At 42.8% G+C, this 16,399-nt stretch overlaps 1 protein-coding gene across 1 annotated transcript in view; it reads right to left on the bottom strand.

The window, feature by feature from the left end:
* Window positions 1–5,680: 5,680 nt before the first annotated feature.
* The window catches only part of SLC38A6 (solute carrier family 38 member 6), a 38,026-nt gene continuing 27,307 nt past the window's right edge, over window positions 5,681–16,399 (bottom strand). Inside the window, exons 11-16 of the mRNA XM_040068334.1 lie at window positions 14,841–14,920; window positions 14,056–14,156; window positions 11,884–12,008; window positions 10,861–11,005; window positions 10,646–10,740; window positions 5,681–9,521 (exon numbers count right to left, since the gene is read on the bottom strand). Coding sequence (XP_039924268.1) covers window positions 9,441–9,521; window positions 10,646–10,740; window positions 10,861–11,005; window positions 11,884–12,008; window positions 14,056–14,156; window positions 14,841–14,920 — 627 coding nt within the window. The 3' untranslated portion in view covers window positions 5,681–9,440. The remainder of the gene's footprint in view (window positions 9,522–10,645; window positions 10,741–10,860; window positions 11,006–11,883; window positions 12,009–14,055; window positions 14,157–14,840; window positions 14,921–16,399) is intronic.

Below are 16,399 nucleotides of genomic sequence, written 5' to 3'. Positions count from 1 at the left end.
CAGCCCAAAGCCCCAGGCTGGCGTGGGGGCACCAGCTGCTTCCCCCTCCCAGCGGGATGCCCGGGGATGCTCGAAGCACCAGGGCATCCCACAGGCTCTCCCAGAGGCACCGGCAGATTAGCGGCTCTATTTTTCAAGCTGCTCCTCTCCCACCCCCTCCAGCTTCATTCAACTTACAGGAATTTAAGAGAACTTGGCAGGACAGGCAGGATCTAAATATAAACCCCGGTGGCCATTTCGTCAAACAAACGCCGATGAGCAAATGGCCTCAGTACCTGGAATGCGGGTTCATAGAAGTGACAGGTCAGCAAAGCAGCTGCCTCCTTCCTCCCAGCACAATGGGGATAGCAGAGATGCCATCAGCACGAGTTTTTTCCTACCCTGCTGCGCACTAAAAAAATTATTCTTGGAACATTATGGAGCGGGGGAGTAAAAATAGATGTGCAGGTTCAGCACATGGCTCTCTTCAGTCCTTGTGATTCCACCTTGTTTTGCAGAGAATAGAAGGAAAAACAGTTGTGCCACCCTGTTAAACTCTGCTTGCTCAGCAGCTCCTGACAACATGCTGCTTTCCAGGCTCGTTTTAGAAATCCTTCCAGCAACCTGGGTGCCTCTGTAGTGTCAATTAAACCAGAAAAGTTGAGTCTTTATCTGACTAGCCTGGGTGGGAAAGGTCAAAAACTTGCTGCAACATCCTCAGGCGAAGCTCTATTTTGCTCGTCACTGTTGGCAGCAACAAACAGTCCCCACATGGAACAGGAAGTTGGAAGCAAGGTTTGCTTTGCTGCTAGATCTCCTCTTAGAGAGCCATCCCTGTGCCCCACACTTGTCCCCACACCCAGGCTGGGTGGGAGTCAGCTCCCACAGCTGCTCGCCAAAGTTTTTTTGGCTCAGTGAAGCTCAGTAGAGACCAAACCATCTGGAGCTGCTGGGATGCATCAAAAGCCCTGTGGCTGCTCTGCCCATGCCATGTGCCCATCACAGAGGGCTGTGACGGCCAACTTTGTCTGGTCCCCAGGGCAGTGACAGTGGTTAAATGATGCCAGTGTTAATGCTGGTGGAGCCATTTCAGGGATGCAGCCCGGGAGGGGCCACGCTGGTGCTGGGAGCGTCTCCCACCCACTGAGCCACCTCCTGTGGCTTGTCTGGATCCTTGGGGACAGGCGAGTGTGTTTATGGCCGGCTCTGAAGGGGCTGAGTGCCAGGCTGTGACCTCAGGCTCTCCTCTGGTTTCCTTGAAGGAGGAGGACAAGGCTCCAAGATGAGTGACCACAATGGGACCATCGTGGGGGGTGAGGGCAAACCAGGCAAGGATCACAGGGGGGCACAGGCAGCTGATTCACAGAGGGTGACAGAGCAGAGGGGCTGGTGTCCCCTCCCAACCCACAGACCCCCTGCACAGCAGGGATGGTGCCACGCACTTTTGAGTGGACACTTTGTTTTCACGTTGGCAAACCACAACTTCAAGAGACAACCCAACAAATCCTCCCTCACCTTGCTTCCTCCTTCCCTGGGGAATGGAAAGGCTGAGGAACTTTTGTGCCTTGGTGATCTTTAGTCTTGGCCTCCCTGCAGCTGCAGCAACCTACAGCAGTTCTGTGGCTGCTCCAGAAGCAGATGGGTTGTGTCAGAGCCCAGCCTGGCCAGAAGAAGCCCCTCTTTAGGGCCTGGAGCCTGAAGATTCCAGCAATCATTGAAAGCCCCTAGCATATGGGCCCCCAAATATTTTCTACAGGAAGCCACCAGGAGAAGGGACTGACCCTCACCTGCTCATGTCCTTTACCATCACTCTAAGCCCCAGGACAACAAAGAGCTTTTATATTCACTAAATTACTACAAAACCTCATGAGTTGCTCCAGGTAACATCCACTGGACCCTGCTTTTTTCAACTTTTTCAGTCAAGCACATTCTCTGTGCAGCATAGAAAAGGACTTCAATCCTCAGTTTCCCAAGAGGTCTTTTAACAGCAAGCTGGAGGGAGCAGAGAGATGATAAAGAATTTTAATGGAAGGCAAATTAAGCTCTTTATAAGTCACTTCCAAATTGATTTATATAGCCAAGGCTGCTCCACTCCACTTTCACAGAGGTAAAGTCCCTTAAGAAAACACCTTCAAAAGACTGATCCAACTCTCCTTGAAGCCAGGAGAAGCAAATCATGCAAGTCAAAACTGGGGCTAAAATGTGCACAAAATCCACAAAGCACTCAAAATCACCATTCAGTAGATTGTTCCACAGTCCCCTGAACTCCAGATGCTGGAGCCTAATGGATAATGCTGAGCTATCAAAACATGAACGTATGTGGAGTTTCTTTATTCTCACCGTTACAACTTAGTTTCTCAGCATTAACGTTCGTTTCAAAGCAAGGAATTTTGCTTGGCCTCCCCTGGGACCCCTAAAACCCTGGTGTTTGTGTTCCACCCCTGCAGCGGGAGCATGGGGTGGCAGGGAAGTGCTAAAGCCAAATGTTTCCCGCTTCACAGCGCACTGGAGAATGTGCGGCGACACCTCTGCTCAAAGGGAATGGCCTTGTTTAGATAAGCCATGGCAAACATGAGGCACAGGCTCTGTAGGAAGGCTTCAGGGGATGGAGGAAGGTGGAATATCAACTTTCAGCATTTGTGGGTGGAAAAAAAAAAAAAAATCTGTCCACGGTTTCCATGCAGTTTCAGCCCAAGGCTTTGCATCCCCTGGGGAAATGTCATTCCTTGGCTTGCGACCCACCAAACTGAACTGTCAGATTAAGGAATGGCAAGGCAGAGTTTGTCTTTGGCTACCCAGGCCAAGACAATGTCTCATCATCAGAGTAATCTCCCCTTGGAAAAGGACCAGACGAATGTTCCCGTTGCTCAGATGATTCCAGAACGTACGACTTGTAAATGGCAATGGAAACTGTACCAGCAAACACCAAAAGGAAAACTCTACCATTTCAACAATTGTTGAGCTGGGTCCAGCAGTGACACTCTGGCAGTGGGATGGTGTCCCTCGAGACATGGGCCTTTCTCCTTAATCCCATCTGGTGATCACTTGTGCACAAGGCCTGGTTGCCCTTGATGCTATCACTGGTTGTGTAACAGCTGAGGCTCATCCCCACCTCAAGTTCTTGGGGAGTGCTGTGGGGACAGCTGGCAAACCCAAAGTGCCATGGGAATGGCTCCTTTTGCACTTCCCTGGTGCCTGTGCCCACCAAATCCAAAGCAGGCCAATTTCATGTGACACAGTTAATGAATAAATAGTAAATCATGTAAGGAAAGGGCTCGGAGCTCTTCACTCCACCTTTCCCTTCCACTAGTGCCTGGCAAGTTGTTGTCTGTGAGCAGGACCTCACTGTGCTGCACTGTTCCCTAGAAGAGCACACAACCAGGAGGGGTAAAAGAACCAGCTTTCTGATGATGCAGCAATTTGAGGGCATAAATTCCACACATTACTGTTGAGATAAATGTGTGCAGTCACCCTACACCCAAACACATCGGTAACACCAGCAGGGCAGTGAAGGCCATGACCCCCTGCTGGACCTGGGCAGAGTAGAGGACTGTGTGAGTGCTGAGTCTCAAATCCTTTCTAGTGGCCTCATCTCTCCTTGTTTGAGCAAAGCCACTTCCAGACAGATCTTCCATCTACACCTCTCATCCACCACATGGGATTTCACCAAAGCTCCCAGCGCCTCTCCAAGTGCTGAAGAACTCGGTTAGCACCTGATCAGTGAGAAACAGTGGAAATCCCCCTGCACCCCTACCCAAAGCTCAGGGTGAGGAGCCTCCTATGACCACACAACAAGCAGCAACTGAAATGCACCAGGAGGAGGAGGGTGGTGTTATTCCCAAGTTTGCCCCAGTGCCATGCACACGTGGGTCAGCAGGGATCCCCTCTGCACAGCTTCTGCCCAGGCTGTCTCTGTACCCATCAAAGTACAGCTCATTCTAACTCACTGCTTTCATCCAAAGGATCAATTATTGATTATTATATTTGGAGAAAGAGAAGTGGATTGTAGCAGTGTGAATGGTGAAGTGAATAAACCCCATGCATTCACTTATCTAGGGAAGCTGCTCATCAAAACAGGGAGCAAAATATGAATAGTGAGTCCCCCGAGCCATCCCAGTGCCAGACCTGCAGGAAGCTGTAAAACAGAGGCTCTTTAACCCCTTCCTACAGGAGATTCACAGCCAGAGCTGCACAAACCCAGCTGGGGAAATGCTACAGTAAAGCCCCACTTCCAGCCCAAAGCAGAGTGAAACAGCCAAGCATGACTGGAGGTGAGAATAAAGCCTGAGATTTTCAGGGCCCTCAACTCCAGCCTGACAGGTTCTGTGCTGTCATAACCACATCCCAAATCTTTTCTCCATCCCTGCATGTAAATCCCACTATCAAGTGGAGCTACTTGGGCAGGAGAAGAGAAGGGGCTCCCAGGATCCCGTCTCACTTTGGTCCATCGAGTGGTGAGACAGGCACCTGAAAGGCAACAGACTGGAACAACCACCCTGAGCCTCCAGGGCTCATTAACTCTCCTTGGCCACCTCTGTAATTTGCTACATGATGCATGGAGCAGGAATTTCCACTGTCTCCAGAAAAGTAGTCCTACACCCCGGGCTGATCAGCCACCACACCAACCTCCCCATCCATCGCAGATACACAGCGACTTTGATTACATCACGCCTGAAATCTGAAATGTAAATCAGGTGGGGAAGGCATTAATGGCAGCAATGTAAAGGCTCAGTGCAAACCCTCCCAAGATGAACTGTCCTGACCTTGGCCGGGCTGACAATGAAAGGGTGACATCATGTGCAAAGGAGCTCTAAATTCAAACCAGGTGCCGGGAGCTGCCTGGCGGGGTGCAGCTGCGGCGCTGAGCCCTGACGTGTGAGCAGGGATGCTGGGGGCAGGAGAAAGGCTGAGCACGGACAGGACACGCTCAGCAACAAAACAGCACAGGACAGAATCCTGCACTGCATTGAAAATGCTGGGATTTGTGCTCTTTGGTTCCCGTTCCACTTGGGGCTAACACCGTTAAGTAAACAGTTGCTGATATTCATGTCCACGTGTGTGAGTGTTCCTACAGCCCTGGAATCAAGCCAGGAGCACAATAATGAGGGGGTTTTCCTGTTTGCTTATACTCAGGACTCCCTTGGACCTTGCAAAGTGCTTGGAGCTGCACTCAGAGGACACAGCTATTGGAGAGCACAAAGACTTACAGCCAAAAAGCACATCCATGCTTCAGAGCCCCGCCTGGCCAGGCATCGTTCCTCTGCTGCTACCCCCATGGCCTCCTCCCCATGACTGATCTCACCTTGCTGAACAAGAAGGTTTTCCTTTTCCAAAGGGTCTCCATGAGCAGTTTTTCACCCCATTATGCACTGCCAGGCCAGCTGCTCACCTTTTCCCCACATCCCAGAGACAGTGCTGGCACGGAGCTGTGCAGCCACAGCCTCTGGGATAAATTCTGCTGGCTCCTGTTCACAGGGGGGACCAGATCAGTGCAGAAAAGTCAGGATTGCTGTCCACGAACCAATACCCTGGAGAACAATAACTGCATTTCTCATTTTTTTGCATCCTGGTGTTTTGGAGAGCACAGTCCAAAGAGTAAAACCCATCACTAGGAGCAGATCAGCCTGGAAGGGGCAACTGGGAACATTCCAGGATGTGCTGCAAATCATCACCTGCACAACAGTGGGGATCACACACAACTGTGTAAACTGTCCTTTATTTTTTGCTGGTCATTTTTTGGAACATGCCCTGGCTGTTCCACAGTGACCCTGAGGCATGGAGAACTCAAAAGAGAAAATCTGCTGTACAACACACAGGTTTGACACGAGCTGGGCAATTTTTACATTCAGATCATTATTAATTTCTTTTGGGAATTCCATTTCCACATGAAGCATGACTGGATGAACACTAGGGAAGCACACAAATACCAAGACCACCACCATAAACTGCAGAAATTACACAGCACTTGTACAATACTGAAAATTCTCTCCCACTGGCAGTAGGAGTAAACATGTCCAAGGGTTTCATTGTATGGAGAGCAGCTACAATGAATGGTTTCAACATCAAAATCAACTGGAAAACAATTATTTCAGGTAAAGTGTTAAATTAAATCCAACTAGGAAAAGAGTTCTACAATAATCCTAGTTTTGAGCACTGTTGTTTGGCAGTCTCCTCCCTGGTTACAAAAACCACTCTTCACACCCAACTTACCACAGCCCAGCTGAAACTTGAGCGGCCTCCAAATGGACAAGGAATGGAAATAGGAGAAAAAGAGAAAATAAATCAAAGGCAACCAATTAGTTTTCATCTCTCACATTGTTCCTCCTGCTCAACTGGGGAAAGAGAACCTTTCCAAGTGAGTTCAGAAATGCTGTGGGTCCCATCATCTGTTTCTGTCAAGTCTTCAGTGAAGAAGGTTGGAAAATGCTGATGACAGGCAATAAAGTAGAATCATTGAAATTCATAAATCTGAACATTTGGAAGAAAAAATATCTGTATGCAAGAATAATGAAGAAAATATTTGTCAGCATTTAAATGAACTGAGAGTTCCAGACTGGAGAGGCCTCTTCTGCTCAAAAACTTCATGGAAGTGCACAATTGTAGAAAAACCCTTGAGAGACACAATGCACAGCACAGCCATGGGAAATGAGAAGGATAAATTACTCTGGTTTTTCATTGAGGATAACACTCATACGTCCTAAATTTGGGAACAGAAATTATTTTTCTGCCCCTCTCTCCCTCCCTCCATATTTTAAGTTATGAACTACAGAAACTCAGAAGTAGCAGCATTTCTAATTCTTTTTCAGAAGAAAGGTAACAGGCATTCTGCAAACGCCTGTGCTCTCCTTTCTGCACCACAGCCAAAATGTAATAATAGAGCTCAGCAGAGCTGTGAATTGCTTCCATTCATCCTCATCAAGTATTAACTCCATACACTGGAATTCATCATTCCAAAGTCTACCTAACAGGACAGTCAGTCAATAGCCAGGCTAGTTAGGATAATACCCAAGGATTAAAAACAATACTATAGTGATTTCTGCAGCACCACAGGAATCCACTGTAGAATTAACACTGCATTTCAGGTATTTTCTCAGTCACATTTTCAAGATGATGCACACAAACCAAACTGCTCGAGGGCAACAGAGCATTAGAGTGCATGGTAAGACTCAGCTTTTTCAGGGAGAGGAGGGAAGAGCAAAATCTTAGCAAAGCTTTGCCAACTTTCTGTCCCCTCACAGATATTCTAAGTATTCAGACTTAGGCATTATTAGTTAGAGTTTAAAATAAAAGTGACTGCAGTAATGACCTAGCAGTACTACTCAACAGTACGCTACAAGAGCAGATAATAAATGAGAAACAATTTCCATAAAATTTCTAATAAATACACTCCCTAAATTCTAGTGTCAGACAAAAATCCCTGAGTTAATTCTCATCAATGTAAGTTCTCCTGTTTTCCAAGAAAGTTTCGGTTCAATCAAACAGAAAATCACTTCCTGATGTGCAGCTGTCAGTGCTGACTCAAGGTACACTTTTACAAGGCATATATTTAGTTTTCTACAACAGGGCCAGAGATTCAATGAGCATCTGAATCCCTGCAGTGCAACAAAGCCTGTGAGACTCAGCTATCAGATGGCAGCCGCAGGCAGGAAGGCAGCTACACCTGGCTAGCAGGAGATTAAATTGGAAAAACAAAGTTCACTTTTTAGGCACATAACATCGTATCTGGTGGTCACCTTGGTTTGCTGCTGGGTAAACATGCTGACAGGAGCCACTGCCAGTGCCTCAGGAGGAGCTGGGAACTCCTGGCCAAGAGTGGATGCACTGCTTCTGGTACTGCCAAACTATTACATGGCTCACCTGGAGTCAAGAAACCTCTGCTAGAAAGTTTGTTATAAAAATAACTGTAGTCTTTTCCAGGGATCTTTTTCTTTGGGATCCTACCAAAATTTCTGAGTTAGTTCCCTGGCCTCATCACATGTGTCTATTTCTAAATGAAACTCCTAGGTGGAAGGATACTTCCAAGCAAAAAGGATTTCTGATGCAGTACTAACCTGCCTCACCTGGGTGCTTTCAGGCCATCCATCAAAAATGAAAAGTAACTTCTGGACCCTGAGAGAGCCAAGTGATCTGTTGGCATGAGAAATCCTAGTCTGCCAGCTCAGGAACAGAGAAGGTGATTCCAACTCTGCTCTTTGCTGCCCCTCCCCATTAGACAGGAGAGGATCAAGCACATTCAATCAGCCTTTGCTTCCTTAGGGCATGGAATCCCTGAAGAGATAAGGACACTTTAGGGCCATCAGATCCCACCTGATAGAAGCAAAAGCTAAAAACCTCACCGTGGTCTCATCCACTGCTTTCAATCTACTAAAATGAGGAACGTTTTCTTGGGAGTACCCAACACCATTTCCAACAAAGCCCAGCTGATGTGGAAAATTGTATTCACGTTCAGGGGGCTAAAAAATAAGGAGTTATAAAGACTACATGGAAGTTCATAGACATCTGAGGTAAAATTAGGGTTCCATAAAAGTCAAATTTACCTTTGTTTTCAACAGAGGAAGATTTTCATCTTTTAAGCCCAAATCTTCCCTGACGCACAAAAGAACATAAAATATAGAAACACTTTAGTTCAAACCTGAAACATTTGTAAAAATGGGAATAAGAGAGAAAAAGAGAACAGCCTTTCACTTGGAGGAATATTGAGGTACTTTGAGTACTACAAAAGCAGATATTAATTGAAAAATGTCTATTAACTGCAAAATGGAAACACCAAAACAAAATGCTACTAAAGGCTATTATGCTTGATGGGCAAAGCCTGCTAATTTAAAAATTACATCAGGATGACTCAAGTGTGCTGACATAGAAAAACTGTATTTTAAAAAACAATTAACAAACATTATCATGACATGCCCATTAAACTGAGCTAAGGCAGTTGGCCTCTGGATCCATCTTAGGATAAATTAGGGTAAACACTTGGAATCAATAAGTTCTTAATGTGAACTGGCTGAAATTTTGGAAATTAGTCAAGCAATATAAGTCTTTCAAGGATTAGGACAATGTGCATTCTCCTATGTGCATATATCACATTATGCACAAAAAGCCTGATGTAATGTCTATTCACCTTGTTGTCTTGAAAGGACAAGTTATTTCAAGTTTCTGTTTTGTTCACCATGTGCCCTAAACCATTTTTGCTTTGCAGAAACTCTCGAGACCCTTTTACCTGTCATTACTACATCATCAAAAACTCCCATTTTAGAATGGCAAAGATGAATTGTCCAGTAACTGAAGAGAGTGACTCAAGATTAAAGAAGGACCATCAGTAATGGAGCTGAAAAGAGCATTCCTTCTTCCACTGGCACCTTTGGTCAGTGTTCCTTTAGGATGTCCAGCACTCACTGCAGTAGTGTTGGCACCTCTCTGGTTCTTGCTGTCCTCCTGAAGTCCCGTTCAGTGTCAACAGGCTGTTATTGATCAACCCAATTGAAAATTATTAGAACCAAACTGAGAAGGCCAACACAAATGCCAAAAATAACCAAGGCACATGCCTGTAAGAAAGAAAAGCAAAAATCAATGTTTTGCTGAAAGAAGCATTTTACAGGTCCAAGGCTTATGAAAGTCCACAAGAACAGGTACAAATAGTGTCTTTTAAAATAATCTGAAATGTTTCCAATTATTCAATCGTGAAACACAAAGTATCTGCTTAGTGGAAAACAAAACCAAGCCTGGGATTGTTTCACTGGGATCTCCTGGAGCAGTCTGGTTTCCCTGCTCACATTATCCAGCTGCACAAAAAGTAATTTGCCCTTTACAACTTTAAACAAATCAAGAAACTGATTCGTATTTTACTCAAAATACAATTAAAATTACAATGGATTTTTTACAATTTCGAATAGCCAGATGATAATAAAACCACAGTTCAAAAGATTGCAACTTGCTGATTTATAACAAGCCCCCAAATCTGCTGGAAATAATCATGACTTTAGATGGTCAGAGGGCATCATTATTAGATTTTCTTTCAGATTCCCTGTTTTGTCAATACAAGAGCAGCCCCATGAATCATAAGAATGGCAGAAAGACTATGCATAAACAGCTTCCCAGAATTTTGGTCACTGCCATGAAGTTGCTCTGCTGAGCAGTGGTTAAAATGAAGACAGACAGTTACAGTGCAAAAAGCAGGCTTCTGTACAAATGCCAACCCAGAACTTAACCTATTACAACAAAAGAGAAACCACAAAGATGAGAACAACAAAAATGAAGAGAATGAAGAAAAAAAAAAGTGGTTTTGCAGTCTTTTATAGAAAACAAGCACAAAAACTGTTTCACTTAAATGCAATTCAGCTTTGTCCCAAGCGCCCAGACAACAGAGTAACAGGTAAAAATTCAGCAGAAACTGCTCAAAGTCAGCATCTGAAAATCATAGGGAAAAGCACATACTCAGATCAATGATCCAGTACGTGGACACACTGCTTGCCAAAAATCTCTGGTGAAGAAGGAGTTTCAGAAAGACCAGAGCTACCAAGAAGGATGAAAGAAAATGCTCAGAGCTTTTGTGAGGTGCAACGAAAACGAGCTTTGCCCCTCGGATTGTGTGCTGCACCGTGTATTAAAATGCATTTAAAATGAGCCTGTTTAAATATTACTAGTGCAGATGAAAAACCAGAAAACATACCCCAAGTTTCTGTGGTGATATAAAGTCCTCTCTGTTAAGTTTAAGATAAAATAATCCAGGATATACAAAAAGCAAACATGTTGATGTGGTTGAACCTTTAAAAAAGAGAAAGTAAGATTTTGTTTAGACAAGACTGAAGCACATTGCAGAATCATATACTGAATTTCTTGAAGTGAAGATAAAAGCCAAGAAAACCAACCACCACAAGAACTTACCAACTACGCCAAACACATTTTTAATGTCTGGCACGTACATTGCGAACAGAACAACAGCTGCATTCAGTGTTAAGGTGACAAGGATATGGCAAATCCAGGACGCAGGAAGATGAGAGAAAAATACCATCAACACAGCTTTCCTTGCCTACACAATACAAAGACAAACATTGTGTGGGTAAATATATATACACACACACTTATTTTTCATTCTTACCTCAGTTTCATAACCTTAAGAATTACATCATTCCAGATGTGAAAGAAGATTTTAAAAAATCAGAATGCCAGAAGCTTAGCAATAGTTTAATGCTTTGTCTCTCTGTAGTGCAGAATGTAATTTATTACTGCATTAAAGCAAGATTTATCACACGGTCATTAGTCTTGAGAAATTGCTGGCCCCTCCCTTTATTGAAGGGACAAAAGAAGGTCTGGGGGATAGTGCTTTGTCTCTTTGAAAATGCCTGGTAGCAAATGTCAGCATGCTGCTAATTGATACATAATCTATCCAGTGCTTCCATACACAGTTTTGCCTGCACAATTGTTTTTGGTTCTAAAAGAATGAATTTTCTGTTCTACCACAGTATTGATAAGCTAAACTAAGGGGTGGGGTTTTTTGTGAAATAGGTCTATATGTGTTTTTAATTTACGATTAAACTGAGTTTCAAGTATAAGGGTATTTGTGTGTGGGTGCGTGCATGCAGAAAGGAAAAACCAAGTCAGCAAAACTCAATTTAAGAGAAAAAAAAAAATCAAACTAAATAAACTTTAGAAGTTCTGAATTCTCTAAATTAAAAACAATGCTGTGGGCTAGTTTTAATCTGAAATCTGTCTCCAGAGCACAAATTAGCTTAGTGGTTAGTTGTTATTTTGGAGCTTTCATGGAACATATGCAAATATGTGGTCTTTGATCAATCACTTGACAAGTGAATAAGATACACAAGACTAGATGTGACTCAAGAATTGCAGTCTGCAAAACATTAGTGACCAGTGCTCACTGCCAGCTCCAGAGCTCTCAGGAATACTCACTGGGAAATGGATTAGAGGCACTGTCAGGAGCACAGCAAACAGAATGGCTGCTCTCACAGTCATGATGATGGTATCGTGGGGCAGGTACCTGGAGTAACCTTGGAGCAGTTCAGAGTCCACTTTGTCTGAAAACGAGACAAATTAATTGCTTTGTTAATTGCCAGAGAGATAAGGTAATTAGCAAGGCATATTAAGGTGACATTCAAGTGGATCCATCTGCTTGGGGGATGCAGATACACTCTGGCAATACTGATACACTAGGATGCAAAAACTTCAGGGAAATGAAAAATTTCAGGAGGCAAGACCAGGCAGAGCCTCTGCTGAAGCCAAAGATGCCTAAAAAAAGACACAAATATGAAGGAGACAGCATTTAAAAAAAAAAAGGAAAAGGAAATTTAACAGCAAAAGTCAGCACTGAGAGTGGTCTGCTACCCTAATTTATTTTTTTTATTAAATCTTGACTCTACTTTTTTGGACTTCGGAATGGACTGAAATTTTCAAAGTCTGGTCACCCTGTGAAGTTTCAAATTCACAGAAAACAGAAGAAACCATCGGAACCACAGAGAGATGAAACATGCCTCATTTCAAAGAGGGAACATTTCTTTTGTTTCCAATTTAAAATAAAATGTTTTACATTTTCTCAGACTGGTGTTCTAGGAACAGGGAGCAGGCTTTCTCTGTTTAAAGAAGTAAGTTAATTAAACAAGACAACCAAAAAGTGAAAAGGAGAAGAAGCTTGCAAGGGAAAAAAAAAAACAACCCAACAAAACAAAACAACTCTCTTACAGATATCCACTCTTGATTCCAGCATTTCATGCTCCTGAGTCTTAGAGTTAGTAAAAGAAATCAAGCCTGCAGAAAACCAAAAGCATTCCCAGTGAAAACAGACTGAAAGGCTACAGTCAAGACAGGGTCTGGTCCCAAGAAATCATGGCAGTTAAGGTAACAGGAAATGGGATGGCTTCCAGGAATATTTCTATTTTCCCCTTTTTTGTTTTTTGGGTTTTTTTCCCCTTCTTATTAAGATTTCATCTGGACAGATGATTACCCTGCACTGCCTACTGAACCTCTCTGAGCTGCACTTAAATTTATATTCTCCAGCAAAACTCATGGAGACACTCAGGAAACAGCAGTAGTGGCCAATAGGCTATTACAGCGTTCAAGACTCCCCATGTAATTTTTCTAAAGTTTCTGGCTATCTAGGGAATATTTTCAGACATGCTTACACTTGAGGGTAAAAGGTACAAGAGTTCTTAAAAATCTGGAGTTATTAGATGCTGAAAGCTAATATTCTTGGTGCTTTGTCTGACACTATCTCATCCCCACAATCAAGAATTATAAAACACTTGAAAGGAGAGGAAATCCTAATCAGAACTTTCATCTTACTGCCTTACAGTCTCCTGTAAGAATTTTTATTCATTCCAATCAATCAAGATTAGCATGTGATCATCTCATAATCAGGGTTTTCAGAAGACATCAGAAGGATCCTTGTGGATGACTGTGATGCAGTTATGTGACAGCGCTGGTATGAAACTGCAACAGAATCAGCAAGTAGGGGAAATTAAATAAACTAGTTGTGTTATCATTGCTGTATGAAATAGAAACTCACCTACTTCTGCCAGGGCTGTCTGTGATGGACCTTCAAAAGAAGGCCACTGTATAGACAAGGGGTCTGAAATCCTTCTGTGCACTTGAGAAGCACAAGAATGCCAGACAGAAGAAGTCATCTATGTTTAAACTCTACTAAAAATCTGTACCCAGCAGTATTTAGAAGTCCGAATGCAGCATAATTGAACTGGTACTGCAGCAGAGTCACCTAAACTCTACAGCAAGTGAAAATTCCCGTAGGATTTGGTAGGGCAAGTATGATAGCAATCATTCTTCTGATTGGTAATAAAAAGGTATAGTTACTTCATCAAATGTCAACAACATTTCTAAGAAAAGTGCACTTCTTGGTTCAGTTCATGTATCAGACAGACACGTTTGTGGCTCAGGACCTGCATGCAAGACCAGAAGCATGTGCTGGAAAACCCAGCTCAAAGCCCATCCTTTTGAATTTTTAAAATCTGAGGGTTCAAGTGTATTAGCACCTGCAGCATTCCAGGCAGAAGATATTTATCATTTATCATTAACCTTTGTTCCAAGGAATAGTTGAAGAATAAATACACTTACCATAAAATGTCAGGTACCCAAAGAGAGCAGATATAAAGTAAATTAGGAAACTCAGACCAATTCCTGTGACAGTTACTTTCTGCATTCTCCTTTTGGATGGACTAAAATGGAAAAAGAAAGGGAAATCAGTATTGTTTTTTCTGTATTGAGGATGATTAAACACAGCACAATCTATACAGTACCTTGCCTTTCATAAAGAAATATTGGCCTAATTTAAGGCCACTGAGTATTTGCTGAGGTCTGTGCTGTTACTGATACTTAGGGGGTTTAAAAGTATTTTTAATCTGCTAATTAAAGGGGCACTTTTCAGGCAGACAATTAACACTGTCCCCATCTTGTATGGAATTTAGGCATCCCAGTGTCTCTTTTAAATGAAAATTGGGATTTACACAGGATGATATATATTCAGAGCCAGGACCAGAATCTATGTCAGAAACCCTCCCTGGATCAGAAATGGCCAAATGCAGATTCAGTCACAGCCATAAAAATTGACCATCAAAGTACCTCAAGAAATGACCTTTTTTTTTTCTCCTCATTGTCCAGGGCAGGACAATATCCTGACATTGATGATGGAACCATATTTGCTACTTTTCTCTCCTCTACAAGAGAAAAAGCCAGTACAAACCAAAACTGTACATTTCCCAAAACCATAAAAGATCCTTATTCTGCAGTGTTTGATGGCACTGACTTAAAAATAAAAATTACTTGGGATTTATTTAGGGAAAGTATTACATAAAAGGTTATATTTTATATATATTTTAATATGGCATGGATTCATACATTACCTTTGGAGCTCACAATAGATTGGCAAGACTGAGGTATGGCACAGAAAAGAGAAGGCCATAGTTGGTATTGCATAAGCACTCTGAAATAGAAAGAAAACATCTTGTAAGTTGTTTGCTGCAACTGCAGGTTGGAAAAATATCTGTATGAACTCAGAATTCAGGTCAAGTGTTGGAAGTCAGTGGAAATATTCCCAGATGAATGCTTTGAGATAAATCTCCACAAGACAGAAATGGTGTCTCCAAATCAGTCAACAAAAATTCAACCTTTTCAAGTCATGTAAGTTCAAGTGGACATAGCTCAGTTTCATCATCATCCTGCTGCCTCTAAGCCAAAAACTGGAAGATTATTTTTTGACTATACTGAAGCCAAGTATTATGTAGAAAGAGCAGGATGTGTCCCAGAGCCAGTGCACCATTTGTGAAATTCTCTAAGAAGTTTTCCAAATTTTAATATCCATGGCTACCTGTCAAATTACTGACTCCTTCACCCTGAACTCACTATTTTATTACTCCTTCAGAGAAATTTGGATAAAACATAAAATATAAAAGAAAATATTAACAGGAAATATAACATACTTTGGCATCTAGAGTTTTAAGACAGTTATGTAATTAAAGATGCAACCACACAATTAGCAGTGTATTATTCCAAATATTTGTAATAAAAGAGATGAATCATCTAGTACAGCTTCCTGCAATTGCCAAGTAGAATAAGCTGAACTATAACAAACACTTTTGTGCTGAAATAATCAGGCCCATACTGGTAAAGATATGTCACTTTCTATTGATAAAGCTAATTTTAAGAAAGAAGTAGAGATGAGTCCCAAGATTGTTCAAAGCACAAAGGCCAGAATCTCAGAAACAGTAAATATTTCTGGTCAAAGCACCATTTCTTCTTTGATCTACAGGCAACATTTGTCTGATGTTTGATTTCCCAAGCCTTTTTTCTTTTTTTCCTTCCCTTTTTTTTGGGAGGGTAGGGTGGACTTCTGTTTTTTCAGAGAAATGCAGCAACACCCCTCCTAAATCCCACTACAGGGCTATTCCAGATTTACCTTTTTCCCTTCCTCTTCATCCCACAGAGACAAGGGCTCTACAATGGCCTTAATGGGTGGTTACATGACTTAAATGCCACGTTAATTAACAAATACCAGAGCTGGCACCCAATGAGATGCACAAGATGGCATCAGGCCTGAGGAATCAGCTTCAGGTAAGGAAAAACTAAAGTTAGGTCCAGGCAGTGTCAGGAAACCTGCTCTACCCTGCCAGGAACTAAGAGCACACCGCCAAGTAGCACCGACTTCCAGCTGAGGCCATGTTAAGTTGGTTTGATCTGACTGCACGATGAGGTTGACCACTGCTTCATCTGTTATACTTTCTCCTTCAGTCATACTTCCAATATATTTTCATAAATGCTAACTTGGACAGTCAGCATTCATAAAAAAAAAATAGAGTGAGACTGGGTAACACTTGGCAGCTGGTACAGAAAATATTTCAGCAGCCCATAACGAGTTTTACACAAGGACAGCTTACCCTGGGTAAGGTTTAAACCCCCATTTTTT

Source organism: Hirundo rustica, chromosome 6, assembly GCF_015227805.2.
Source record: "Hirundo rustica isolate bHirRus1 chromosome 6, bHirRus1.pri.v3, whole genome shotgun sequence".
In the NCBI taxonomy this organism is placed as follows: Eukaryota; Metazoa; Chordata; class Aves; order Passeriformes; family Hirundinidae; genus Hirundo; species Hirundo rustica.
Note: the sequence above shows the minus strand (reverse complement) of the source record. Positions and strands in the feature narration are given on the sequence as shown.